At 44.8% G+C, this 27,105-nt stretch overlaps 3 protein-coding genes across 3 annotated transcripts in view; 2 read left to right on the top strand and 1 right to left on the bottom strand.

The window, feature by feature from the left end:
- Positions 1 to 27,105, top strand: part of gabrg3 (gamma-aminobutyric acid type A receptor subunit gamma3) — a gene marked incomplete at both ends in the record, with an annotated part of 192,654 nt that overhangs the window by 57,998 nt on the left and 107,551 nt on the right. Inside the window, one exon of the mRNA XM_080735407.1 lies at positions 1,437 to 1,504. Within this exon, the coding sequence (XP_080591533.1) occupies positions 1,437 to 1,504 (68 nt within the window). The remainder of the gene's footprint in view (positions 1 to 1,436; positions 1,505 to 27,105) is intronic.
- On the bottom strand, positions 8,335 to 10,939 carry LOC308298314 (large ribosomal subunit protein uL10m-like; the record flags this gene model as incomplete). Its single annotated transcript, XM_080741889.1, has 2 exons — positions 8,335 to 8,348; positions 10,243 to 10,939. 2 exons carry the CDS (start codon positions 10,937 to 10,939, stop codon positions 8,335 to 8,337), a joined length of 711 nt encoding a protein of 236 aa, XP_080598015.1.
- LOC308282138 (coatomer subunit beta-like) lies at positions 15,159 to 18,014 on the top strand (the record flags this gene model as incomplete). The annotated part of the gene is made up of 1 exon (XM_080722482.1): positions 15,159 to 18,014. One exon carries the CDS (start codon positions 15,159 to 15,161, stop codon positions 18,012 to 18,014), a length of 2,856 nt encoding a protein of 951 aa, XP_080578608.1.

Genomic DNA, 27,105 nt, shown 5'->3' with positions numbered 1-27,105 from the left:
GCCTGAGAACAGTGGGCCCAGCAGCGGCATCCTTGCCAGCGATCAGTCCCCAATAATAGATAGTGTCAGGTTCTAAGAACAAAACGTTTTTCCGTCCCACATAGCACTACATTACCTACAAAAGCTAAAAGATAGGCACCAAAGTTTACTAAACTTTTAGCTGATGGAAATCCCAGCAAAAGGCTGTTCGAAGGGGAATATACAGGTACAGTATACTCACACTGTACGAGAAAATGTCCCACAGAGACACTGGAAAAACTAACGTCACTGGGGATTATTACTCACTGAAAAGAAGAAAGAAAAAAAGAAAAACCTTTAGAGCTAGTATTACAGCACATTATTACAGTTATTCAGCTGTATTATCCCTGCAGATAAGTGTCCTAGTGAGGTCCTTTCCCAAGGTGCCTTCCCTCCTTCCCCTGTGAAAGATGTGACTGTGAGCACGCCAACTACCTGGGTACATTACTGGCAGCATTTAGGACAGCCTTTTCTACACCAGCAATGTCTTCAGCAAGATATTTCTGAAAGATTTATATTGGTCTTTTTCTGCCTTTATTAATAGTATATTAGTAGATAGACAGTTAATGGGGAGAGAGAGACGAGGAGTGACACACGGTACCGCAAAGGTCGTCGGGATCGGGATTCAAACCCACGACACGCTGTCAGGCTGCAGCCTAGGTTCCCAGACCACAAGGTCAGCGGTCCAGGCCTACGCAAGTGATTCCTAAAAGCAATTAAATTATTTGGCGTAGCATAATATGCCTGCTTCAGTTAAGCCACTCTTATATTGAAGTGACACTTGAGTAATAACTGCCCATTATTTAGACCCTATATGTACCCCAGTAACCTGACCGTGTCAGATGGTGGCAGTAGTGCGTACCGCCCTACTTTACCATCTGAGATCTCTCGGTGAGAGTTGATAACACTCGTAAAGTCCAGGGCCGGACCAATCAGCGGCAGCTACGGGCGGGCTCTGAGCGGCTCTGAGCCAATAGAGTCTGATTGCAGACCACGTGGAAACCCAGGAGGCGGATTCTGGTGGTTGGAGTGGTTGGAGTTGGCACTCCCAGACTGTGATAGAGAGACGGCCCCATCCAATCACCTGCTAAAGAATTTGAAAAAATGGCCCGCCCCTTACATCGGGTCTGCCGGAGCAGTCCCAGATGCTAGTAAGCAGAGCGGTATGCAGCCAGGCAAACGCACTGCTGCTATCATCTGGCGCAGTCAGGTTATACCCCAGGCCACAGTGGTTGAACCTAACTCTGTGACCAGGCACTCTGTAGTCTTTATTAGAAATGGATTCTGAGCAAGACAGTATAACTGCCATTGATTTGCCTTCATTAGGCTACAGTACATGTCTGTGATTTAAAAGAATAAAAAATAAAATAGAAGAACATGGTTTCTCATGGTGTGCTCTCTGTCTGTCTCTTTTTCAGTTAAACCAACTGTTATAGATGTTGACATATTTGTGAACAGCATTGGGCCTGTGTCATCAATAAATATGGTAAGTGGATACAGTCTTTCAAACTTTGGATGTAAGAATGAATGTTTGCATATTTTCTTTTGTTGTTGATTTAGGTCCACATACTGCATAAGCAGACAGATATCGAACTACGTCACTGTCTGTGTTAACAATTTAAATTTGTAAATAGAAAATGACAACAAAACAGCCCTAAGTAAGTTCATAAGTGGTAAAACTAAAATGTTATATAAGTATGAAGGGGAAATATCAACTGTCCTGGCATGGGACAAAGCTGGACTCTGATAAAGAAGGCCCACTATATCAACTCCTCCTGACTATTCAACCTTTTGGTACTTTTTTTACAGTATAATTACACATTAAACCTATTATCCATGTGCTGTGTTTACACAAGTTACATGCAGGCAGTAACCAATAATCCACCAGTGCTTTGATTCCAAGTATTATAAGCCAAATCTGTCATTGTGGATATGGTGGTCCTGATGTGGGTGTGTCACCAATATTTTGCAGTGAAAGTTTGAACCTCAATTTCCTTTTTCCTCTTTAATTGATGATCTACAAACACTGGATACTGTAGGTCACACAAACCAAATCTAAATTGGTGAAATAAAAGCCAGTGTTCTGTCCCTTTTCATTAAGCCCACCCTTTTACTCCATTGACGCCATTGCTTGCTGTGTCTAAAATCCTCTGAACCCACCACAGTTACAGAACTCAAACTAGAGCTCTGATATGTCATACGGATGACATATTGTAGTATGTATGAATTCCTAAACTGACTCTGCTTTAACTATACATGGGAACTGCCGGAATGGTTCAGGTGTGTTTCACTCCATTATAAGCCTGCTCCTCAGATGCCTGACAACCTGTGGTGTGAGGCTAAAACCTCCTGTCTGATGGTAAGCAGGATACGTCCATGTGGGAGAAAGAGGGACATCACATGATCACAGGAATGAGGAGGCGGCAAACAAATAATAAAAAATAGACTATCTAGAAGCTCACAACGCGTCATGGCAAACTTCAACGGCATGCAAAGTAAGCCTAAAGGCCGTTTCAGACGGGAGACTATTAACGCGGGCGTTCATCCGTTGGATCGGCGGGGATCACGCCGCGGTGGAGAAACAAACACAATCGCGAGTAAACGCCGAGCAATATCACAAAGATGAACACAATCCAGCTCTTGCCGCCCGCGAGCGTGTGCATGAAACGAGCACGCACACGAGAATTTCACAGGATCACCTCTCTGCCTCTCAACTTCTCAGCACGTCCCAAATAATCGTCCGCCTCTCATTGAAAATGAATTACTAGGGCGCGTCAACCGCCTCCCGTCTGAAAGGGGCTTTAGTCAGAGTCTATAATATAGTGGGGAAGCACAGACAAATTCGGAGAAAGAAGTATATTACAAGAAAATGGAAAGGGAGAAATAAAGAGAAAGATGACATTATTGTTGGGTGCTTGGAGTTCAATTTGAAGAACGGTTAAGAGGGTGGTTTTATCCAGGAGTGGTTTTTGCTGTAATTCTGCATTAAGGAACAAAGAGGTGGGTGGTGGTTCACAGGGGAAATGGAGTTGAAGTCTGGGCCAGAACGCTGCATGAAACAAATCAGAGATAAGACGTTTTCTCTGGCAACTCGAGGCCACAGTTCATCTCTGTTGGTTCTCTGATATGAGCTCTGAATTTGAGTGAGGACATAATAATCTAAGGGGCCGGGGACAAACTATCTGAACCATCAGGCTTCATTATAATTATCTGTTAAATGATAGGACAGGAGAGGGTTGAGGGAGGACGGACAGTTTTATGAACCTTCCCTGTTCATAATTATTAGTGCAGCGTCAGCTCAGAATTGTTCCTAGTCCTTACAGTTTTATTGTCTCATCTCCCTATCACGCTCTTTATGGTCTGTGAGATGTTCATTTCATCAAGGAAAAGGCCTGAAGTGTCGTATACGCTGTGAAAGTCTTTAGTGCTTTATGACTGACTGTGTGTGGCACACTCAGTAGTAGTTGTGATCACTTAACAGTCTGTAGAGGTTTATTTGAAGTGAGAGCATTCAATCCAGTGTTTTTCAAATTCATGTTAAACATTCATAATATTAGCCTTAAAGGAGTAGTTCACCCCCAACATGACTTTTTTTCTATTGATTACTCATGCCATGGAGAGTAGAGTTCAATAATATTTTTTGGTTTTTGTCACATTCCTAAGACAAAAATGTGATAACAATACATTTTCCCCCTTTGATTCCGGATGGTGACCCGTTTCGAAACGGGTCACCATCCGGAATCAATGGGGGAAAATTTACTCGAATCAAATTTTTGTCTTAGGAATGTGTCAAAAACCAAAAAATATTATTGAACTCTAGTCTCCATGGCATGAGTAATCAATAGAAAAAAAGTCATTTTGGGGTGAACTACTCCTTTAAATAAATTGCTTTATAAATAAATAGCTTTCAGAAGATTTTAAAGGGTTCCTCTGCTTTCTTTCTGCTGTTGTGTTTTTCAAATGCTTTTCATGTTCAGGTGCAAGTAAATCAGTCTCCCAAATTACAGTATATTCATGAAAGTAAATGATTGCCAAGTGTCTGTCTGTCTGTCTGTGTCTCTCTCTCTCTCTCTCTCTCTCTCTCTCTCTCTCTCTCTCTCTCTCTCAGACTCAGTATAGTTCACATGAGAAAAAACTGCAGTGACTTTACTTACTGTAACATATTATGTACAGTACAGTATGTGCTGCTCCAAATCCATCTTATTTGTTTATTCATTTTGCCTACCCCAAAGTTGGCTTTTGATTATTCAGCAAGAATATACTTGGTATCATTGCATTTGTGTACACACAGTAACACCCCCCTCCTCCCCATGCATACAGTACAGTCTGTCTTAGTTATCGAGGCATACTTGGTATGCTAATTTTAATTTGGAATATTTGTAATGACCAATAGCCAACCCTTATTAACCCTTACCATTAAGCTCTAACAGACAAAATTGAAATGTATTATTAGAATGGACAAATGTCTGTGACCCATTAAAACATTGTGATCTACAACAGAGTTTTCATAAGAAAGGGTTTATTTTGTATACAGTAAACAACAAACATCTATCACCTGATGCTTGTGCATGTTTTCTTTGCACTACATGTACAGTAAGCTCACTATTGATCGATCCAGTGGACCTGTTTTCACCCTGATAATGCTAAACATTGTTGACCACAAATTGATTGATTGATTGATTGATTGATTGATTGAAACCTTTATTTATTCTTGAAAAGAGCATTGAGGTTCACCCTCATTTGCAATGCTGACGAGATTACATACAAAAAGATCAACAATTAGCATGCAAATATATAAAAAAACAAAAACATCATAGACATCATAGACATATAGTAAGTTAAAAACAATTGCACACTGAGGTAGGGAGATCTAAGAACAAATCCATGTTGAAATCATAGAAATTAACAACTGCTGGTAAATAATAATTATTGTTTTTAAAGATGCCATTTTCCTGACAGCTGCACAAGATAGTTGTGCAGATCCATTGAATAACAGCAAATGTAATGGTGGTGCAATGTCCACCTCTCCTGACTCAGTGGCGTTTGTGGTGTATAATGATAGGCAGGGAATAGTAAATAATGGTCCCTCCTCATCAATATGGGATGCGAACCGGGTAGCTTACTGTTCAGGTCTGCATTCCATCATCAATATTATGGGGCTGTGTCTGACACAAAAGGTAGTTAACCAAACGTCAACATGGCAGACAGACTAGATGGCACCAGTGGCGTCAGTTCAGCAAAAGCTAGGGTATGGCAAAGATGGGAGTCCTCAGGCGTGCGCGAGAAATCTGTTGTTTTTTTTTTCATTTTTTTCCCCGGCTTTCTACAGTTTCTTGGGCTGGATATGGCAGCCTGGAACGGTTCAAGTGCAGCTAAACTTGGCATGTTAGTAAACGCGCCACACATCGCATTGCACCTGTGCACCTGACCTGCAGAACCTGGGAATATACAATTTTGTCAAGATGGGGAAAATACAAGTGTGGAAAATATAATTATAATACCTTGTTAAAGTGACCATTTTGTTAGTTTTGTAGTTATTTTACTGTAATTTAACAACATAATAACCAGAACAGATAGACAAAGAGACATTCATGGATTTATATTTAAAAGTAACATTTTTCCCCCCTGGACCCAGAGTATGGCAGCTGCATACCCCTGCCATACCCAACTGACGCCCCTGGATGGCACACCTCCTAGGAGCCATGCTGGATATTTTTACAGGATATCCTCAATTAACGGTGAACTGCTCATTAATAGCATCCATTAACAAACATTTTATTATGCATTTATTAGTGGTTAACTTGGCACTTACTAACAATTTAATTTAATTACATGTTTTGCATCTACCTGGTCTAAAGTAGGAACAATATGCCTTATTGAGGTTAATACGTATTTTATAGGCTCTGTGCATACCATTACTGTCATCCCGGGTCTTAGGAATGTGGCATAACTTGTCCATTTTCCGCATCATTTTCCCATCAGCTTCATTTGATTGGCTGATTTCAGGTTCATTTGATTGATTGCAGCCGAGCCAATCATATGATGTCATGAAACAGAGAAGTGAAAGTCATCAAGGATCATAGTTTCCTTCTTTTTCTTTTTTCTTAACAAAAATGCTCACATAAACGTACTTTCATTAGCTAAAGATTGGTCAGGACTGGGGGGGAAACATAGCAATATGACTATATGTCATGTTATACTACTGTATTATCAAGAGACAAATGCTGAATTCTGTTGTAAAGCAATCTAGGGGAAAACCTCTCATACTGTATCTCAACAGCCTAGACATGACACACATTCTTTCATTATCTATTGTGTAATCTTTGTGCCCAGATTATGTTGGTTCTCTGGGTTAATTGTTTCCTGTACCATCTTGCTATTGGATTCATAGGACAGAGTAATCCAATTATCTAGGTACAGTTAAGTCTGCATGCGATGGACAACAAATTCTAAATGGATAATTTACTTCCAATTAAAATAATCAGCAAATAATTATTGAGGATCAGGCAGGGATGCTGTCAAGAACAGAACAGGCTCGTGTAGCATTCTACAACCCCAAACCACCCACTTGGAAAGATAAAACTCACACTTAGTGTGAAGTGAGCGGTGCTATCTATGAGTTAATTAACACATTAAACGCCCACGTGGTGCCCACGCGCCAATCTCTTTGATGTTTACGAGTGCCCAACGACAAGTTGACGTGTTGTACAGTAAACTATACTGTACTGTAGCTACTGTACTTGGCTACCGCGGTGATGAAACAAACTCCATTTCCCAACATGCAGCGCAAAATTACGTCACCCGGACGTGCTGTCTGTCTCGTTGACTTCCTGTTTAGCGGCTGCACAAAAATGCTGTTTTCTCCGTATTCTTTTCCTTTTTTATTTTTTTCTCAAAACGGCGGCCTCTTCTACCGGCCGTAACACAAACGCTGTGGCTTAGAATTGATAAAAAAATCAAACCTCGGTTCGAAGTGGAGCGGTGAATCTGTGTGTGTGTGTGTGTGTGTGTGTGTGTGTGTGTGTGTGTGTGTGTGTGTGTGTGTGTGTGTGTGTGTGTGTGTGTGTGTGTGTGTGTGTGTGTGTGTGTGTGTGTGTGTGTGTGTGTGTGTGTGTGTGTGTGTGTGTGTGTGTGTGTGTGTGTGTGTGTGTGTGCCTGCACAACAGCGCCCCTCCTTTAACTTGTGTGGCCACTCAAGGTATTGCCAGGCTACAGACATACCCAGCCAGCCAGCCACATAGCCAGCCAGCCACAGACATACCTGTCTATTGGGAGCGCTTTCACCGCTCCAAAAACGGTCCTGACTGAAAGAAAAGATTTTCGCGAAATAAACAGGACATGCTTGGATTACATTTATTCAGATTACTTTTCTCACCAGTACTTCAAAGGTAGGTAAAATGGCGGGTTGCCATGGGCACCAGCAAATTAAAAGTTGAATAATTCTGGGCACCCGCTGTGTTAAGTGTCCCCCGAAGCTTGGCCATTGTGTCCCTGGGCGTACAACAAAACTCTGAGCATCAATGTGTTGTCATGGCATCAGTTGCAAACAAATCAGTTCCATATATGGGCACAAAAGGGGGCATGCCCAATTATGGCCATATATACTGATGACATCTGGGATCTCCTTATATGGGCACAAAAGGGGCACAGACAGACAGGTACAAACGGTACTCTGACAAAGCCCCCGACACTATGGAGACATAAGTTGCTCATGCCCAAATATGGGCTGGTGAGGTCAGACTTAGTGTGATGCGTAGGTTATCTCCATATATGGAGATTCAACTTCAATGAGTAACCATGGCAAACTGTCAACTGCCCGTATGATAATTGGTAAAACAAACTTTTGGCCTATTTGTGGAGATAAGCGACCAACGGTCGCTTATCTCCCGATTAGGGAGTCTTACTGATTTCAGTACATTTAGTAGTCTCTTTAGACTACTTTATTATATTAATCTTCTGTATGTACTCTATGTCAACACTCGGTTACAATTCCTCTGGTTTCAGAGAGTCGAACACAAGCAGAATAAAACACTGTTAGCAGTCGGTTGAAGAAACCAAGAAACCAGCCTTATCGCTGAACAGTGTGTCTGGTGTGGCTGGATGATGGGGTCATTCCCTGGACTAATGAGATTTAGTTTCGCGAGCTTCGATCACTTATACCGTGGACATGCTTTACTCAAGTGGTCAAAGGGTCACACTTCAATCATCTCTGATGAAATGAAAACATTTCATACGTTTGGACTTCCCCCCCGAAAATGAAGAGGATGTCCAGTCTGGAGCGAAGATGAACTGGGAAGCTCAAAACTCTATGAAGTCTTAGTGGACAAACACTGTACAGGTACAAGCAAACATAAACACAAGGTGACCTAGTGACCTGCTGAGCTGCATGACTCATCACTGTTCATTTGCGGTGTACTGGTAGTGGGTTTCAGCCCGTTTTAGAGTTCTCTTCACCCTCTGGTGGATATGGACAGAGTGGCATGCATATACTGTATATGGTTGTACCTTGTATCTCTGAATTGCATGATTGGGAATACATGTATCCAGTTATGTGACAACCGTACGTTGTACCCGCCTTCTGTATGTCCGTTTTATGCCCACATATGTATCTTTCTGTCCTTGAGCCTTTTATGTTCTTATATGGAGATCCCTGATGGCATATACTTATATGCCCATATATGGAGATTTCTGTATCTTTCTGTCCTTGATCCTTTTATGTTCTTATATATCATTAGTTACTTTGCGGATATAAGTTATAATCTTATAATAAATGCGAGAAATCTCTGTGAGTATGTATGTATGTATGTACCGGTATGTATGTAATCCGCGTATCTCGAGAACCGTTCGTCCCACCGGCTTCAGATTCGGCACGCGCGTTCCCCGCCGCGGCGCGGAGTGCAGTCCCAGGCCTCGCGAAACGTTCGGAATCTCCGTATTCGGAGATGATTGTTGACATCAGGCTGTTTCTGAGGAAACCAGCGCAAGCGCTGACTCATTGTGACATCACATCATCAAAGGCTCTGACATCACGTACGCCACATGAGTCAACAAAAATAATCCACGTATCTCGAGAACCGTTCGCCTCACCGGCTTCAGATTCGGCATGCATGCGCCCTCCCCAGCGCGGAGTGCAGTGCCGGGCTTCGGCCCGACCCGATGCGCGGTTTTCCCGAACCGGCGCGAAATGTTCGGAATCTCCGTATGCGGAGATGATTGTTGACATCACGTACACCACATGAGTCAACAAAAAATGCCATGGTTACGTATTGAATGTCATCAGTATGACGTGTTCTGATGTTCATATATGGGCTTAAATGGACACAGGCAAACATATGGCCTGTGTCCATATATGACAAGAAGTATAATGGGGTTTGCATTAAAGTGGGAACTGCGTCTGCAACACAGTCGGAGGCACAGACAGATACAGAGATCTCCAAAATGGGAATAAAGGGACACAGACAAACGGATACAGAGATCTCCATATATGGGCATAAAATGGATGCAGATACCTCCATATAAGAGCATAAATGGACACAGGCAAACAGATGGTCAATATGGGTCCTACAGAGATCTCCATATATGGGCATAAAATGGACGCTTAGAGACAGATAACTCCATATATGGGCATAAATGGACACAGGCAAACAGATGGTCAAAACGGGTCCTACAGAGATCTCCATATATGGGTATAAAATGGACGTAAACAGACGGATATCTCCATATATGGGCACAAATGGACACACGCAAACAGATGGTCAAAACGGATCCTATGACAACAGGTATAATGGGGTTTGCATTAAATGGCGGGGCATTCATTCCCTATTTACATTGTTCCCGAGTTGGCCAGGTCGCCGACTAGATGCTCGGCCGCCCAGTATTATAAAACATGCATCAACCACTTTAGCCCTATTTTATACCTTGGCTATTTGAAAATAGCCGATCTACAAGCTCACAATGCGTTGCATCGCGACGCGATCTACAAGCTCACAATGCGCTGCATCGCGACGCGTTGTGAGCTTGTACATCTGCTATTTTCAAACATTTTGTACTTTTACGTTTGGTACTATAAATAGATTGTGAAGCCTTTGAAGCCAACACTTTCATGCTTTTACTCAAGTATATTTTGAATTCCGGACCTTTACTTTTAACAGTGTTTCTACATTATTACAGTATTAAGTGAAGAATGTGAGTACTTTTTCCACCATTGTCTGCTGCTTGGCGTACAGTACTGCTGTAGCAGGGCTGATAGGTGAGCTGGGTGATGCTGCAGCATGGCTGCTGTCCATGAGGTGAGCATGGTCAGGTTGCTCACCAGCTCTCCCTGCACCAGGGTGGCTAACTTCAGCTTGGAGTAGCTCAGCAGCCCCTCTGGACTCAGCAATGTGTTATCGACACAGGCTCCCAGTAGAACCATCTGAGGGAAGCCTCTGAGTGTCAGCAGAAGTTCCTTTACTTTTGGCTCTTTACTGACAAACAAAACCGTCCGGCCGACGAACAGGGGCAACATGTTGCAGTATATGCTGTTTTGTAGAAACAACCCCATTGCCTCGTTGGGGAAGAACTTGATGGTGATTCCATGTTTATGAAGTCTGCGCTTGAGTGTCAGCATGTCTTCAGCATCGATGGAATTGTTTTGGATGACGGCAATCATCTTACAGTCCTGAAATGCATCCTTTATTTTCTTCTTTAAAAGCACCATCAGGCCATTCTCCTCTTCAACTGCTATGGTTTTGGGTGGATAAGCGCCCCGGGGAATAGGTGGTTTGGGTGGAATGTATCGAGTGAAAGCCAAACACTTGTGTTTCATAATGTGCATGGACTTTTTGTGTCGAGTCACAGCCTTGGACCCATGCCGCACACTCTGTGTCAGGAGCAGCCATCCTTGTTTAGGTAACAGCCTTCCATACAAGGTAGCGGCCATCTTTATCAGGGAAAACACGTGACCGCGTCCACAGTTTATTTTCTGCTCCAACCTCCCAACGTCGGCTCATATGACGAGGCGGAAACGGTCATTGATCAGCTAGCTGTTCCTTGTAGGCGGTGTCATGAGGAATATTCCGTACAGATCTTAACTTGATAATATTGGTGACATCATTGCTGATATCATTGGACCAAACCAGTGACATCATCAATGATGACACTTGTTTAGATGTCGTTTTAGTTAGACTAGACGCAAGCTTCTGGTTATGAAAATAACTTGAAAGATGCAATTGGAAATTGCAAGTGTGGTTGCCGTGACTATATTCTGTAGCAAGGTAACTGTCATGTGAACCAATACTCGAGCTAGTACCACTCCTCAAATGTTTTTCCTTCAATTTCCAATTGCGTCTGGTTTCCATCAATTTCTAATGGCAGCAGAGAAGTTTATCTAGTGAAGATAAAGTTTCTCCAGAACTACAGTTTGTTGTCCTTCGGGCAAACACACTAATGATCGTTAGTCGCAGCCCTTGTGTAGATACAACGGTGTCTCTTTTCAGGTGACCTAAATGACTGAAAGCCTTTTCACACTGTTTACATTGTTTACATTATGTATGGATACTCTGCCAGAGTAACTCTGGTGTTTCTTTAGATGACCAAGCCGATCAAAGCTCTTGTCACAAAGTTTACAGTGATGAGGTCTTTCTCCGGTGTGGATACGCTGGTGTTTCTTCAGGTTAGATGAATCAATGAAACTCTTGCCACAAAGTTTACAGTGGTAAGGTTTTTCACTGGTGTGGGTACGCTGGTGTACCTTCAGGTTACCTAAATGACTGAAACTCTTGGCACACTGTTTACAGGCGTATGGCTTTTCTCCAGTGTGGATACGCTGGTGTGTGTTTAGGTGACTAACCTTGTTAAAACTCTTTCCACACTGTCTACAATGGAAAGGTTTTTCTCCGGTGTGGGTACGCTGGTGTTGCTTAAGGTCCACTTGCTGAGTGAAACTCTTTCCACATTGTTTACAGACGTAGGGCTTTTCTCCAGTGTGAACACGCTGGTGTCTGTATAGGTGACCTGACTGACTGAAACTCTTTTCACAATGTTTACAGTGGAAAGGTTTCTCTCCGGTGTGGATACGCTGGTGAATCGTTAGATGACTAACCCGATTAAAACTCTTGTCACAAAGTTTACAGTGGTAAGGTTTTTCCCCAGTGTGGATACGCTGGTGTATCTTCAGGTTACATGAGTGACTGAAACTCTTTCCACACTGATTACAGATATGGGTCCTCTTCCCTGTGTAAGTCGGCTGCTGTATATTATTCCCATCTCCTGGCTGGGTAAAATCCTTTGTAAACTGAACACAAGATCTTGGTTCGTCTGGGTCTTCTCCTTCCTGGCCGGTTATTTGCTGACAGGCTTCAGAGGGGACGTGTCCATTGCTCAGCATTTGTTGACGATAGAGATCATTGGCGTCCGGACACTCGGAACGGGAGGAGACCCGAGTGTCCATAGATTTGGGTCTTTCTCTTTCCAGGAGTGACACACTGTTCATCGTCAAAGCGGCTTCTATACGTGGTCTTGAGATGGGGCTGGAGACAGTGGAGAGCACTGTGTGTCCTTTTGGTGCAAGACTATTTGGCCTCAAATGCTCTCTCGCCTTCTTGGGGTACCCACCTTTAACCATATCCATATGTCTATTTACCTCTCTCTCTCACTGTCTCTATCTATAGGTCCTACAGGGACAAAGTAGACATGTTCACATCTTATATAAGGCTGTCCAGGAGGTGTGCGCTGACATCACACATAACACAACCTGTTGCCATGGCTGCTTAAAAAAAACAGTGAATTGGAGTCATGACTAGGTACTGTAGTTGTGTATACACTGATGACATCAGGGATCTCCATATTAGGGATGTCAAAAATGGACCTTTATCAAAATCGATTATTCTATAGCAATAATCGAATATTATTCGAAAATCGATAATTAATTATTATTATTATTTTTTTATTAAAAAAAAAAAAAAAAAAAAAAACGTTTTTTTTTCCTTCTGTTTTTCTTTTTTTTTTTACTGGATTTCAATGCACATTTACATATGTACAACATGGCTCTTCAGGTAATTGGTAGCCTAACTACTACTCTTCATCTTTCTTTTTAGTGTGCCAGTGTACTGTTCACCTAATCTCTCAAGAACAGATTCTGTGATGCTTTACAATACAGAGGACGCTGTTTTCCCTTTTCTTTGATGATGGCCACCAAGTACCAAACAATCAAGCCTGAATCAATGGAGTGTGTAGCAGGCAGCTGCCACTCTGCTGTGCTCCTTCACTCTGTCTACAGTTTACAGTTGGTGCTGGTGTGAATAATAAATCAATGGCCATTCACTATTATCATTAATACTATTGTTAGCCTATATTCTATATTTTGGTTGAAACTAACTAACTAAGCCAAAAAATGGTATTAAAAAAAAAAAAAAAAAAAAAGATTTTTTTTTTTCGATTTTCGATTATGAAATATTAAAATCGAATATTGATTAATCGAACGAATATTCGAAAATCGATTATTCGGTGACATCCCTACTCCATATATGGACATCAAAGGGACGACAGATATAGAGAAACGATGTAAATAGGGAATGAATGCCCCACCCTTTAATGCAAACCCCATTATACCTGTTGTCATACGACCTGTTTTGACCGTTTGCCTGTGTCCATTTATGCCCATATATGGAGATATCTGTCTGTCTGTGTCCATGTTATGCCCATATTTGGAGATCTCTGTATCTGTCTGTCTGTAGTCCCTTTTTTGTCCATACATAGAGATCTCTGCCCTTCGGGCGGCAAAGCGTCTAGTCGGGTGCCGGCCTACTCGGGAATGATGTAAATAGGGAACGAATGCCCCACCCTTTAATGCAAACCCCATTATACCTGTTGTCATAGGTCCCGTTTTGACCATCTGTTTGCCTGTGTCCATTTATGCCCATATATGGAGATATCATGCACATATATGGAGATATCTGTATGTCTGCGTCCAGTTTATGCCCATATATGGAGATCTCTGTACCTGTCTGTCTGTGTCCCTTTTATGCCCATATATGGAGAGCTCTGCCCTTCGGTGGCCAATCGTCTAGTCGGGGACTGGCGTACTCGGGAATGATGTAAATAGGGAATGAATGCCCCACCCTTTAACGCAAACCCCATGTATCTGTTTGCATGTGTCCATTTATGCCCATATATAGAGATATAGGCAATACCCATCATACCCGTTGTTCATGTGCTTGAACAACATGTCCTTTTATGAAGTGATGTCGCAATGAGTCAGCACTTGCGCCGGTTTCCTCAGAAACAGCCTGATGTCAACAATCAGCTCCGCATACGGAGATTCCGAACGTTTCGCGCCAGTTCGGGAAAACCACGTGTCGTGTCGGTCGAGGCCGGGCACGGTACTCCGCGCCGCGGCGGGGAACACGCTTGCCGAATCTGAAGCGGGTGGGACGAACGGTTCTCGCGATACGCGGATTACATACATACAGTACATACATACATACATACTCACAGAGATTTCTCGCATTTATAATAATAAGATAATCTGGGAGCATGTCGATATTGCGACATAGCATCTGTTCGACGGTTCATTCTTTCGACACAGGTGAATGTTAACCTGGTGAAGAGCTAACCTGCCGGCTCGGGTGAGTAGCTAACCTGCCGACGTGGATGAATGTTAACCTCTATGCCTAAACCTAACCCAAACCCTAACCCTAACCTAACCGTGACGCGGTAACCTGCCAACGCTCATAGTCGAAAGAATGACTCGTCGAAAGAGCGAGATTTCCCCACAGAATCTTTGGTTGAAGAAATATTCATGTGAAGAAGACAACTTCATTTAAATCACCTTTTCCTAAAAGAATTAAGCAAGTATTGTTTCACACTGTGTTAGTTATGTGCTATGTAGTGATTAATGTAACTAAGTATTTTTACTTAGTAAACTGCGTAAGTACTGTACTGTACTGTCCTTATATGCCCATGTATGGGCACATTGGTCAGGGTGAGTTTGAAGTTGGTCGGTTGTCTCTTATGTCATATGGGCGTATGGCTAGATTATGCCCAAATATGGTCATGGCTGATGTCATAAAAGCTCAGAGCCATAATAATAATACTTTATTTTGCAGCAACAGAGACAGAACAGTCACTAGATCTCAGCACAGTGTCTCCACAACAACGTAATGACATCTGCAGAACATGTGTGTTACACCCTTATCAACGCTCCAAGCGACTCCGTGTCCCCGTCTGAGGTCAGCCTCAAAGCTGTCCTGGAGAAAGAAGAGATCAAAGCCAAGACGGAGGCTCTGAAGAAGGTGATCGTCAGGATGCTGAACGGTGAGAAGCTACCGGGGCTCATGATGACCATCATCCGCTTCATCCTGCCTCTGCAGGACCACGGCATCAAGAAGCTGCTGCTGCTCTTCTGGGAGATCGTTCCCTGGACCGGCCCGGATGGGAAGCCTCTCCAGGAGATGATCCTGGTGTGCGACGCCTACAGGAAGGACCTGCAGCACCCCAACCCCTTCGTCCGAGGCTCCACCCTGCGCTTCCTGTGCAAGCTGAAGGAGCCCGACCTCCTGGAGCCCCTCATGCCGGCCATCCGGGCCTGCCTGGAGCACCCGCACAGCTATGTCCGCCGCAACGCTGTCCTGGCCGTTTACACCATCTACAGGAATCTGGAACATCTCATCCCGGACGCCCCAGAGCTCGTCCACGATTTCCTCGTCAACGAGAAGGACACCAGCTGTAAGAGGAACGCCTTCATGATGCTGATCCACGCGGACCAGCACAGAGCCACGGATTACCTGAGCACGTGCATGGATCAGGTGCACACGTTCAGCGACGTCCTCCAGCTAGTCATAGTGGAGTTGATCTACAAGGTGTGCCATGCCAACCCATCCGAGCGAGCCCGATTCATCTGCTGTGTCTACAACCTGCTGCAGTCGTCCAGCCCGGCCGTCAGATACGAGGCAGCCGGTACTCTGGTCACCCTGTCCAGTGCGCCCACGGCCATCAAGGCTGCTGCCAGATGCTACATTGATCTGATCGTCAAGGAGAGTGACAACAACGTGAAGCTGATTGTTCTCGGCCGTCTGATCGAACTGAAGGATCGTCCCGCTCACGAGCGAGTGCTTCAGGACCTGGTGATGGACACCCTGCGTGTTCTGAGAACCCCCGACCTGGAGGTGAGAAAGAAGACCTTGCAGCTAGCCCTGGACCTCGTCGCCTCTCGTAACGTGGAGGAGCTGGTGACCGTGCTGACGAAGGAGGTCGCCAAAACCAACCATGCCACGGAGCACGAGGACGCCGACGAGTACAGGCAGCTGTTGGTGCGCACCCTCCACTCCTGCAGCATGAGGTTCCCAGACGTGGCCGCCACTGTCCTTCCTGTGTTGATGCAGTTGCTAAGCAACACCAACGAGGCGGCCGCAGAAGATGTGCTGGAGTTTGTGCGCGAGGCCGTTCAGAGGTTTGACAACCTGAGGCCCCTGATCGTCAAGAAGATGCTGGATGTTTTCCACGGTATCAAAACCGTCAAGATCTACAGGGGAGCACTGTGGATCTTGGGGGAATATTGCAGCACAATGGAGGATATTCAAAGTGCGATGGGAGAAGTACGTAGGTCGTTGGGAGAGATCCCCATTGTTGACAATCTCATAAAGGAAGAGGATGGAGGGATGAAACCACAAGAGGAGGTGAACACAGCCACAGCTCAGAAACTGTTGACAGAGATGGGCACATATGTGACACAGAGTGCCCTCAGCTCCTCTCTGCCTTCCAAGGAAGAAGATAGACCTCCACTCAGAGCTTTTCTCATGGATGGTGATTTCTATGTGGCCGCTTCACTTGCTACGATGCTGACCAAGTTGGCTTTGCGCTACGTTGCAATCGTACAGGACAAGAAGACACAGAACTCGTTTGTTGCAGAGGCCATGTTGGTCATGGTGACCGTGCTTCACCTTGGCCGGTCCGCTCTGCCCAGGAAGCCCATCACGGAGGATGCCGTGGAGCGCATCTCGCTGTGTCTCCAGGTTCTGTCTGAGTGCTCGCCGCTCATGAAGCACATCTTCAACGAGGAATGCCGCAAGTCCCTGTCGCACAAGCTCACCGCCAAGCTGGAGGAGGAGAAGCTGTCTAAAGAGTCTGAGAGGTGCAGTGTGACGGTGCAGGTCGACCAGCCCATCTGCTTCACACAGCTGGCAGCCAAGGATGACAAGACTTGCGAGGAGGACCAGTTTCAACTGGGTCTGTCGGCTGCCATGGGCGACACCCAGAGGACGAAGGAGGCGGCCGATCCTCTGGCCTCGCAGCTCAGTAAGGTGACCCAGCTGACGGGCTTCTCGGACCCCGTCTACGCCGAGGCCTATGTCCACGTCAACCAGTATGACATCGTGCTGGACGTCCTGCTGGTCAACCAGACCAGTGACACCCTGCAGAACTGTACCTTGGAACTGTCCACCTCCGGCGACCTCAAGCTGGTGGAGAAGCCCTCTCCCCTGACTCTGGCCCCTCACGACTTCACCAACGTCAAGGCCAGCCTGAAGGTGGTGTCCACCGAGAACGGCAGGGTTATATTCGGCAACATTGTCTACGACGTGTCGGGCGCGGCCGGCGACAGGAAGTGCGTGGTCCTGAGCGACGTCCACATCAACATCACAGACTACATCCAGCCCGCCTCCTGCACCGACGCCCAGTTCAGACACATGTGGGCGGAGTTTGAGTGGGAGAACAAGGTGACGGTGGACACCAACCTCACCGACATGAAGGACTTCCTCCTGCACATCCTGGCCGTGACCAACATGACGTGTGTGACCCCCGACGAGGCCCAGTGTGGCTTCATGGCGGCCAACCTGTACATGCGCTCCATCTTTGGAGAGGACGCCCTGGCCAACGTCAGCATCGAGAAGCCCCTCCGCCACAGCCTGGGGGCCGAGGCTCCGGTCAGGGGACACATTCGCATCAGAGCCAAGAGCCAGGCGATGGCCCTGAGTCTGGGCGAGAAGATCAACCTCTCCCAGAAGACGATGGCCGTTTAAAGTGCTTCCCCATGCGGTTTACCGGTCCACGTGTGTGCGTGCTATAGAACATTTATGTCAACATTTCATTTAACCTTTTTTGTTCACCTAAAGTAAACCTGTTTTTTGTAACCTTTGTTACCCCTAAATTCTATTGAGTTCAGTGGACACTTTCTGTAACCTTTTTCTGTAACCAACCCCAAAAGGACCTTTTCTGTCCATTTTCTGATTGGACAATATAATGTCCAATCAGACAGGATTGGTCATGCTTCACTTGACATCACAATATCTAATATAAATTGTATGACGGAATTCATTTCCCAGAGGATTCCTCATGAACTCGCGTCAGTGTAACCACACTTGCAATGTCCCAGAGTTGCACCTTTCTAGTTATTGCAATATAACAACTATATTATAACTATATAGCTTTGCGGGATGCTTAATGAAATGAACTCACTTCACACTGGGTGTGAAGTGAATGCCGTAGCTCAGTCGGTAGAGCATTCGCCTTTTGACCACAAGGTCATGGTCCCGGGCACTGCCAACTCAGCGTATGAGTAGCACGGCTGGGGTGCACGTCGTGCGGGAAATACTGGAGCTGACGGTAGGTGTTGCGCTCCACCTCAGCAATGCACCATCCATCTACCTGTTTCACAATGTCTAGCACATTGTGAAACGGGCAGGGGCGGAGAGGTGGGGCAGGCGGGCCCATTTAAAACTTTATCATCATCATCAACAGCTGCCCATTGCCGCACACTTGTCTTACATCATCAATCACTTGTCAACACAAGACAGTTAGCCTTCAGCAATGCGTTGTTTACGCATGGCTTAATCATGAGCGGAAATGCATATAAACTGCCGAGCGGTGATTCTCAAAATTGAAAAGGGTTAAAAACTACTTGAGAAGCACAATGGGACAAAGTGGTTGTCGGCGGGGCCCGGTCATTGTGGCTCGCTTACGGGCCCGGTGTTCACTTGTTCCGCCACTAGAAACGGGGATAGTTTCTGGACCTGGACTCAATTGTCCTTAGTGATGCAGATGACAATGGAGGTGTCATCTGAGAGCTCATGTACTGTAGGTGCCACATTTGTGGCTGTCAGAGCAGAGGTACTGTATAGAGGTTGACAGGTCGGGTGACAGTACAGTTCCTTGCGGACACATGTTGTTCACTAGTACAACCAACCATCTGTTCCGCAGTCTGGCGTACCAGGGACTGCAGAGGTAGTCCGTGTTCTAGGCCAGTGGTTCTCAAAATCTTTCATGTCAAGGACCCCTAAATTGACAGTTATTAGCCCGCGGTCCCCCCATTTCAAAAGATAAGCCAGGGACCCTAGTCCCTAGTCAGGGTATGGTACGCTGGAATATGTATGCCATCCGTACCAAAACAAGGAAGTGGACGCAAGTCACACTTGCAAATGAATTCCGTCCTTGTCCCTTTTATGCCCATATATGGAGATCCCTGATATCATCAATATTAAGCCCATATCTGGTATATTATTGCGACCGAAGGTTGCAGTTTACCATGAGAAATGTCACAGCTTGTCTCTGTCTGTCTGTCTGTGTGTGTGTGTGTGTGTGTGTGTGTATGTACACATGTTTACAGTCTATGGGTTGGTTCTTTTGACACATCACTGTGACATCACAGGTGATATCACCTATCCATATAGGCTATGGGTATTCCCCAGAATCCCTTTTATGCCCATATATGAAGATCCCTGATGTCATCGATATACTGTATAACACTGGCCAGATCGCCAACACATGGCCCATATCTGTGTGGCTGGTTCAGATGCCCATATATGGAGATTTCTGATGTCATCAATCAGGCCCTAACTGGCCCAAGAGCCTGCTTTACACTGATTTACACCCTATACCTTCCCCGAAAACGTTACATACTGTATATGTATAAGGAAGGATATATATAAATTTTTCAGGACATACAACATCAGAGCGACAGATCTGCAGTCCCTGTGCAGTGACTAAACTTGAGCATATGAACCATAGCGTCTCTTTTCTCTGCATTATTTTTAAGCATAGAGATTTACTGTAGAGGGTGAAAAGGAGAGGACCACGTAAACCCAGAGAGACACCGGTCAATATAATGTAATAAAAACACTCAAATGCTGGAGATTGACAATGAAAAATGTATGATTCTAGTGGGCAGAAATGCTTTTGAGATTAAAAGGCTACTATCCTGTTCAGATTGGAAACAAGAAAATAAAAATTATTTTTGAACTAGGAGAAAAAATGATTTTAGTATTAAATGACTGCATGTCAGTTGTTTGCTTGTGAACACATTGATTGATAGTACATAAAGAAAGAAGAAAGAGGTAAAATGCTTTTTCATCTTGGGGTTTGAACCAGCTGGTTGGTGGCTGTTTATTGAATCTGTCAGAACAAGGCACTGCCTGATAAATGACTTTTGTCATTAAAAATTCTCACGAGGAAGCTATAGTCCTCCCTATAGAGTCTTTAATTAATTTGAACAAAAATATAGATTAAGAGTATAAGCCTTTTAAAAATGTTTATACTATTGTAATCTTGCTTAAATAATTAATTACATCATGCCAGAAAAGATGCATAATTATCTGGGTCAAATCAATTAACTCCAGCGCAGCTGGTGTGTGAGTGTGTCTGGACTACAGTAGCTCAGCTCTCCTCACCTCAAAGTTACATTAAACCATAATATGGTATTACATTATCAGGCAATTTATGATTAAGCCTATACTCTGCATTCTCCATTCTCACCTCAAAATGGATTCATTCTTCATCGACCGTATAGAGACAGAGGGCAGTATCCTACTCGAGGCAACAAGTGATTCACATTCACGAGTAAGTAGGTCTTGGATGTGATTTCTCCATCACATCGCATTGCCATCAAAGTACTCATACAAACTTTGCACAGTAGCAACTTTTAAGAGTATGTGTGTGTGTGTGTGATAGACATAGCAGATCTACAAGCTCACAATGCGTCACGATGACCAACGCTGACACTCCCCTCCCCTGCTCCACAGGCTGGCAGGCTGCCTCTGTGTGAGTGAGAGAGCATGCAGCTGAGAATGTTACGGCTTTTGGGGCACCCTGGCCACAATATGACTTCCAGTTGGTTCTTGCGGAAGTGGCGGAAGTGCTGTGTTTAACGGAAGTTACGCCATCCGTAGTCTCCCGGTGAAATTCTCGCGGCGGAAGTTGAACAGTCTCTGCCTGATATTGTTAAAAAGTTAAGTTGTACTATGTAACTTTTTTTATAAAACAAATCTTAAAATTCTCCTAACTATTAAATCACAAAAGTTTTAGAAGATCCGCGCCGTGAATTTCAGCCTGTAAAGCCTTCTCTATATGTAAACTGAGATCCTTGCCGTGGACCGGATCTCGCGCCAAAATTGCGTCATCACACTACCGGCCAATCACAGCGAGGGTTATACAACTGCCGGCCAATCACAGCGCATCTTGAAGTGGGGTCGCTATGGCAGCCATATTTGTTGTCGCCCGTTTGTACCATCCCTTCTCTAGGTAATTTCGCCTACCAGGCAGGGTGAAGGAGTCCGTATCTCTGGAATTACTGAACGCACAGGAAAAAAACGAACCGTTCCAGAAAGGAACGGCTCCCTACTGTAAACCGAATCCCATCGTTCATTTCAAAGAGCCGTTCAAAAGACCTCTACAGTTGCCTACTCTGCCTATTGGGCGCGCCGCCCCTGCCTGGTCCACTACAATGAGGACAAGATGAGAGAGCTCTAGCTTTTATTTGACCGATTTTTTAGAGGAGAATTACAGAGAACCTATCTGTCCCTGCAATGTATCAGCTCCAGGCTTTATGCTTCAAAGATGGGGAGAACTTTCTACTTGCTCAGTGGCGTCAGTTGAGAAAAAGCTAAGGTATGGCAACATGACTGGTGTCTTGCACGTGCACGAAGGCACGCGTGCAAGACACCAGTCATGTTCCCATACCTTAGCAACAGGCATGACACATTTATTTTAAGAAGTACATTTAATTTTTTACCCCGTTTCTACGGTTTCTTGGACTGGATATGGCGGTTGTTCAAGTGCAGCTATATTGTCATGTTAGTAAACGTGCCACAATTAACAATAATGCATTGCAGCTGACCTGCGGAACCTGGGAATATACAATTTTGTCAAAGTGTGGAGAATATAATTATAATACCTTGTTAAAGTTAGCATTTTGTTTAATTTTGCATTTGTAGTTATTTTACTGTAATTTAACAACATAATAACCAGCACAGATAGACAAAGAGACATTCATGGATTTATATTTAAAAGTAGGCTAACTTTTATTTTCCCCCCCTGGACCCAGGGTATGGCGGCTGCATACCCCTGCCATACCCAGTTGACGCCCCTGTACTTGCTGTAAGCTGTAGGCTGGCAGTGTATTCTGAGACAGCGGTGTTGCTGGGTGGGGTAAAAAAAAAAGAGGGTAAAAAAAAAAAGAATATGTTCCTCTATAATTGGCTGTCCATTCAAATAGAAAATTAGCTGTACTCAAACTGCAAGGCTCACAATGCCTCTGAAATAGCCTTAGTTGAATTACACATATTACTGTATGTGATTATACATTTAGGCAATCAGAAGCCGAGCAGGAAAGTGTAGCTTAGTTCCTCTCTGTTTCCTGTGAATGCACGCCAGTTCACATTTACTAGAGCTCCTCGAAATAACATAAGTAGGGTGCCTGGGCATAATAAAACATGTTATTAAACTAGGGTGATGACGTTTTTTCCCCCCTTCCGTTACTTTGCAGTTTGCAGTAGGCCTACACTCTTTGGACTGTGACATATATGACAGGCAACTCGATATCAACTCAACTCAATGTAGAAAATAATAAAATTTAAAACTAGAAGCAGTGCTCTTCCGAGCACAGGTCTCCACCAGGCCACACAAATCGGCCTGTTATAGCGCCACCATGAGGCTGATTTAAAAAATGTGGGGCAGAGGTTCTGAATTAGCATCCAGGGAGTGTGTGTGCTCAGTTTGGCAGCGATCGGGCCAACGGCGCCGGAGATTAGCTGGTAACAACCAGGCCACACAAATCGGCCTGTTATAGCGCCACCATGAGGCTGATTTGAAAAATGTGGGGCAGAGGTTCTAGATTGGCATCCAGGGAGTGTGTGTGCTCAGTTTGGCAGCGATCGGGCCAACGGTGACTGAGATTAGCTGCTCACAAACTGCGAGGACCCACGGACGCACGCACGGACGCACGGACGGACGGACGGACGGACGGACGGACGGAGGGAGATGAAATGGTTCTAATTAGATCTACTTTACTTAGTTCTATTCTGATCTTGGCAGGGGTGTCAAACTGGCAGCCCGCAGGCCAGATGTGGCTCTAAGCCTCAAACTCATTGATTAAGCCACAACAATCTGCAGGCATATTTATCTGTTGCAATTCTTTTTTAATTTGAAGCAGTCATGTAATAGAGATGGGTAAGTTCCACAGCCGTCATTATGTTATTGAAGAGTATATGTGTGATATTCGACACAACTCTCTGTAGTTTGTCTGCTTGAGATTAGCAGGTCTTCTGGGTAAAACTGACCTTTTGGGTGAAAAAATTACAGAATCTGTTTAGTGACTAGATATTGTAAACACCAGCTGGTTGTTCAAGCTGGCCACATCACTTAATGAGAATAAAGGGCTGTATTATGGTTATGCAAGATGTATTGGTTGTGCACATGAAAATAGCAGAGCTTACAAGCCCACAATGTGTCACAGTGTGATGCATTATGAGCAGTGGCGAAAACTCAGGTCCCCAGGTACGGGGGTCCTATTTGGACCGGCCCAGCCCACAACGGCCCACTTCGGTCTCATTCGCGGCCGCCACAGGCGGCCGCCGAAAAATCGGATCGGGTCGGGTTGGATCGGCCGAAAATTCGGTTCGGTTTGGGTTTCTGTGTGCATTTCCAGGTCGGTTCTGGTGTGTAATAATGAGTTAGCACACAGCGCAGCATGTACATACGTGCACACTACACACAGACAGTCACACACCCACACACCACACACACACACACACACACACACACACACACACACACACACACACACACACACACACACACACACACACACACACACACACACACTACCAGGACAGTGTTAAACTTAATATCACCACCAGGACAGTGTTAAATGTAATATCACCAACAGTGTGTGTTGGTCAGCCTCACACACCACAGACACATGACACATGTTCAAAACCAGACGGAAATAACTGACCACTGCATGACTCACATCAAGTTCAAATTCACACGCAAAGACCATGCAGCCAAAACTAAAGCACTATCATTGTAACACAACGCACACACCAACACAGTGCTGGCACTGTGCGTAAGACGCACAGTGGAGAGCTGCTTAGACATGCCCAAGTGGTGCCCAACAAATTGACCAAAGGCACAATGCAATTAGAATAGAATAATAAACTACTTGTTTATATATCCTACCTTATTGAATGAGCATCCGTCGCAGTGCGCGGTGCACAAAACGTGATAAGCGGCCATCGTATGGAATGATATAATCCGAAACGGGTGGCAGCAGTGCGCTATTCTCCGCGAGACCGCGACCAGGTCGATGCAGTCCTTATTCAACAAACACACAAGAGTCTCTTTTTCCATTGCCATAAAGCTCCGTGTTCATCATCATCATCATCACCTATTCCTTCTTGGGCCGCGGCCGTTCCAAAGTTGTTCCGGGCGGCCGAGCTTCTAGTAATAATAATGCACTGTCTGATAGCTCCACTTCCCCGACAATAGGTGCTTGGCTGTGGGTAGACCACCCGATTTAGACAGCACTACTGGCCGGTAGCGACGCCTCCTCGTCCTCGCTGACAAAATAATTATTTTCAGTACAGTAGGCTGCTGCTGGGCTGCATCTGCCTCCAGATATTTTCGTTTTTTATCTCTTACTTTCTCCGCAATTTGCACGCACGGTTGAACCATAGATTATATGGGGTTGAACAATGACTGGTCCCATCTTCTATTAACGTAAATCCCGCCACCATTTTTTGAACGGGTTACGTTGACGTACGGAGCAAACCACTTGAGCAGGGGGAATGGAGTCTCTACCTAACCTCCCTCTACCTAACCTCGCATCACCAGGCTTTCCGCTGGGGGAAAACCCTCTACCAGTCACAATCACTTCACCACCCCCCCTTAATAACAATGTATAATGGACCGGGCCGGCCCAGTTGTCTCTATTGCTCTATTAGGGCCGATGGGTGGTGAGACTGGTCACTGGTGACTGCGTGTCGGCCAGACCGGTTGTGCGCACATATCGTCCGCGTGGTCCTAGTGCCGGCCCCATTTGAGGCTTTTTTCCTCTCCTTTTTGGATTTCAGCCTCGCGGCAGCCCAACTGGTGGTCCGCGGCCCACGGGGGACAAAACGTACGTGTCCCCGGCCGTTTTTACGCCGCTGATTATGAGATTGTAGATCTGAAGATCTGCTATTTCCGATGCGTGACACCCGTGCACAGCTAAGGGTAAATCACACTTTAGGCTGGCTGGAAGAAATGATACGGTAATGAGAATAAAATTGTCACCAATTGTCATTCAACTGTTCTTTTAGAATGAATCACTTAGTAAGACTGATTGGAATGGCTGCTATATGTTGATCATTCTGTGACCCTGGTTGTGCATGAGCTAATATCTCTAATATCACTTCCATGTTCCAGGATCAGAGTGATATATCCCACTAAGTATTTAGGAGAAAAAAGGAAACCTTTGTTTCAGAGAGTTGGGTGTTTGCTTCCACACTTGGACTGTTTGGTCCGTTTTAAACAAACCCGGGTGCACCCTATGTTCCCTCATTAGACCCTATGTTCCCTCAACCCTATGTTCCCTCAGCCCAAAATATACCCTATGTTCCCTCATCCCAAAATAGACCCTATGTTCCCTCAGAATGACATATGGCCCTTCCATAATGTGCTGTTGGGGACACCAGTTGGGTTCCCCTGGTGTTATCCAAGATATCCCACAAAAGCAGCCCCGCCCCAACACACGCACGTACGCACGCACGCACGCGCATTTGGGTCCCCATCCTGTCACGCAACCACACTAACTAGGTCTAGCGGGGCAACCTGGAAGCTTAGTTCAATCCCGGGCTCCCCCAGAGTTGGTGTTGAAGTGTCTGTCCTTGAGCAAGACGCTGAACCCCTAATTGCTCCCGATGAGCAGGTTTCTGCCTTGGATGGTTTCCTCTGCCTTGAATGTGTGTGTGAATGGGTGAATGTATGTAATGCACAATCTCTGTAAAGCTCCTTGAATAAAAGCACTATATAAATGCACCATTTACCATTTAACTGAAAAGTCAAAGTTTCTTTTAGTTTAGAAACAATGATTTAACAGATGACAACTTTCAAATCCATAACTTATTATGATCATATTAAACGTATGAAGTATTTAAACACATTATACAGGCTAAAAGCCACAGAATTGGCAGCTGGCAAGTGCAGGAAGGACTACTGGAAAGAAATGACTGTATGAATTAACAGATGGCTTATAATACCATTGCCCCTTCATTAATCTGGCTATAATTAAATGTGCCTATTCCATTAAATCAATGAGTTCTTATAATCTTATCTCATGTATGATTATTTAAAGTTTTGGAACTCTGTGCCAGTACGGAAACAGCTGGTTTATTCAGGGCATGCAGCATATTTGGAAAGTTTGCCATATGCAAGAATTAATGGAAAGGTTATGAGCAGTGAGCAGTCTCTAGTGTGTATTTCTCTCTCTCTTTCTCTCTCTCTCTCTCTCTCTCTCTCTCTCTCTCTCTCAGGATGATACGGGTATTCAAAAAGTAAATTACCGGTAGTTTGGTTTTGATATTGCTTGCAGCGAAAAGCTCACGGCTCAAGAAGCTAACATACTATATCTCACTCCCGATGAGAATCTATACAGTACCTCTCATATGAAAAATCATGTGGGAAAAACAAAGGGCTTTTTTCCGCGATATGTGCACTCACTGGGCTCTGATGGAATCCAAGAGAATTGATTGGTCAGCAGGCAGTATATTTACTGTATACTATACACGCTGATCTGTGTGTGCAGCATTATGTTGCCATGGCAGTGCACCCCAGTAAGAAGTGTACGACCATCGTAACCCT

Source organism: Nannobrachium achirus (genome assembly GCF_963921795.1).
Source record: "Nannobrachium achirus genome assembly, chromosome: 1".
NCBI lineage: Eukaryota > Metazoa > Chordata > Actinopteri > Myctophiformes > Myctophidae > Nannobrachium > Nannobrachium achirus.
Note: the sequence above shows the minus strand (reverse complement) of the source record. Positions and strands in the feature narration are given on the sequence as shown.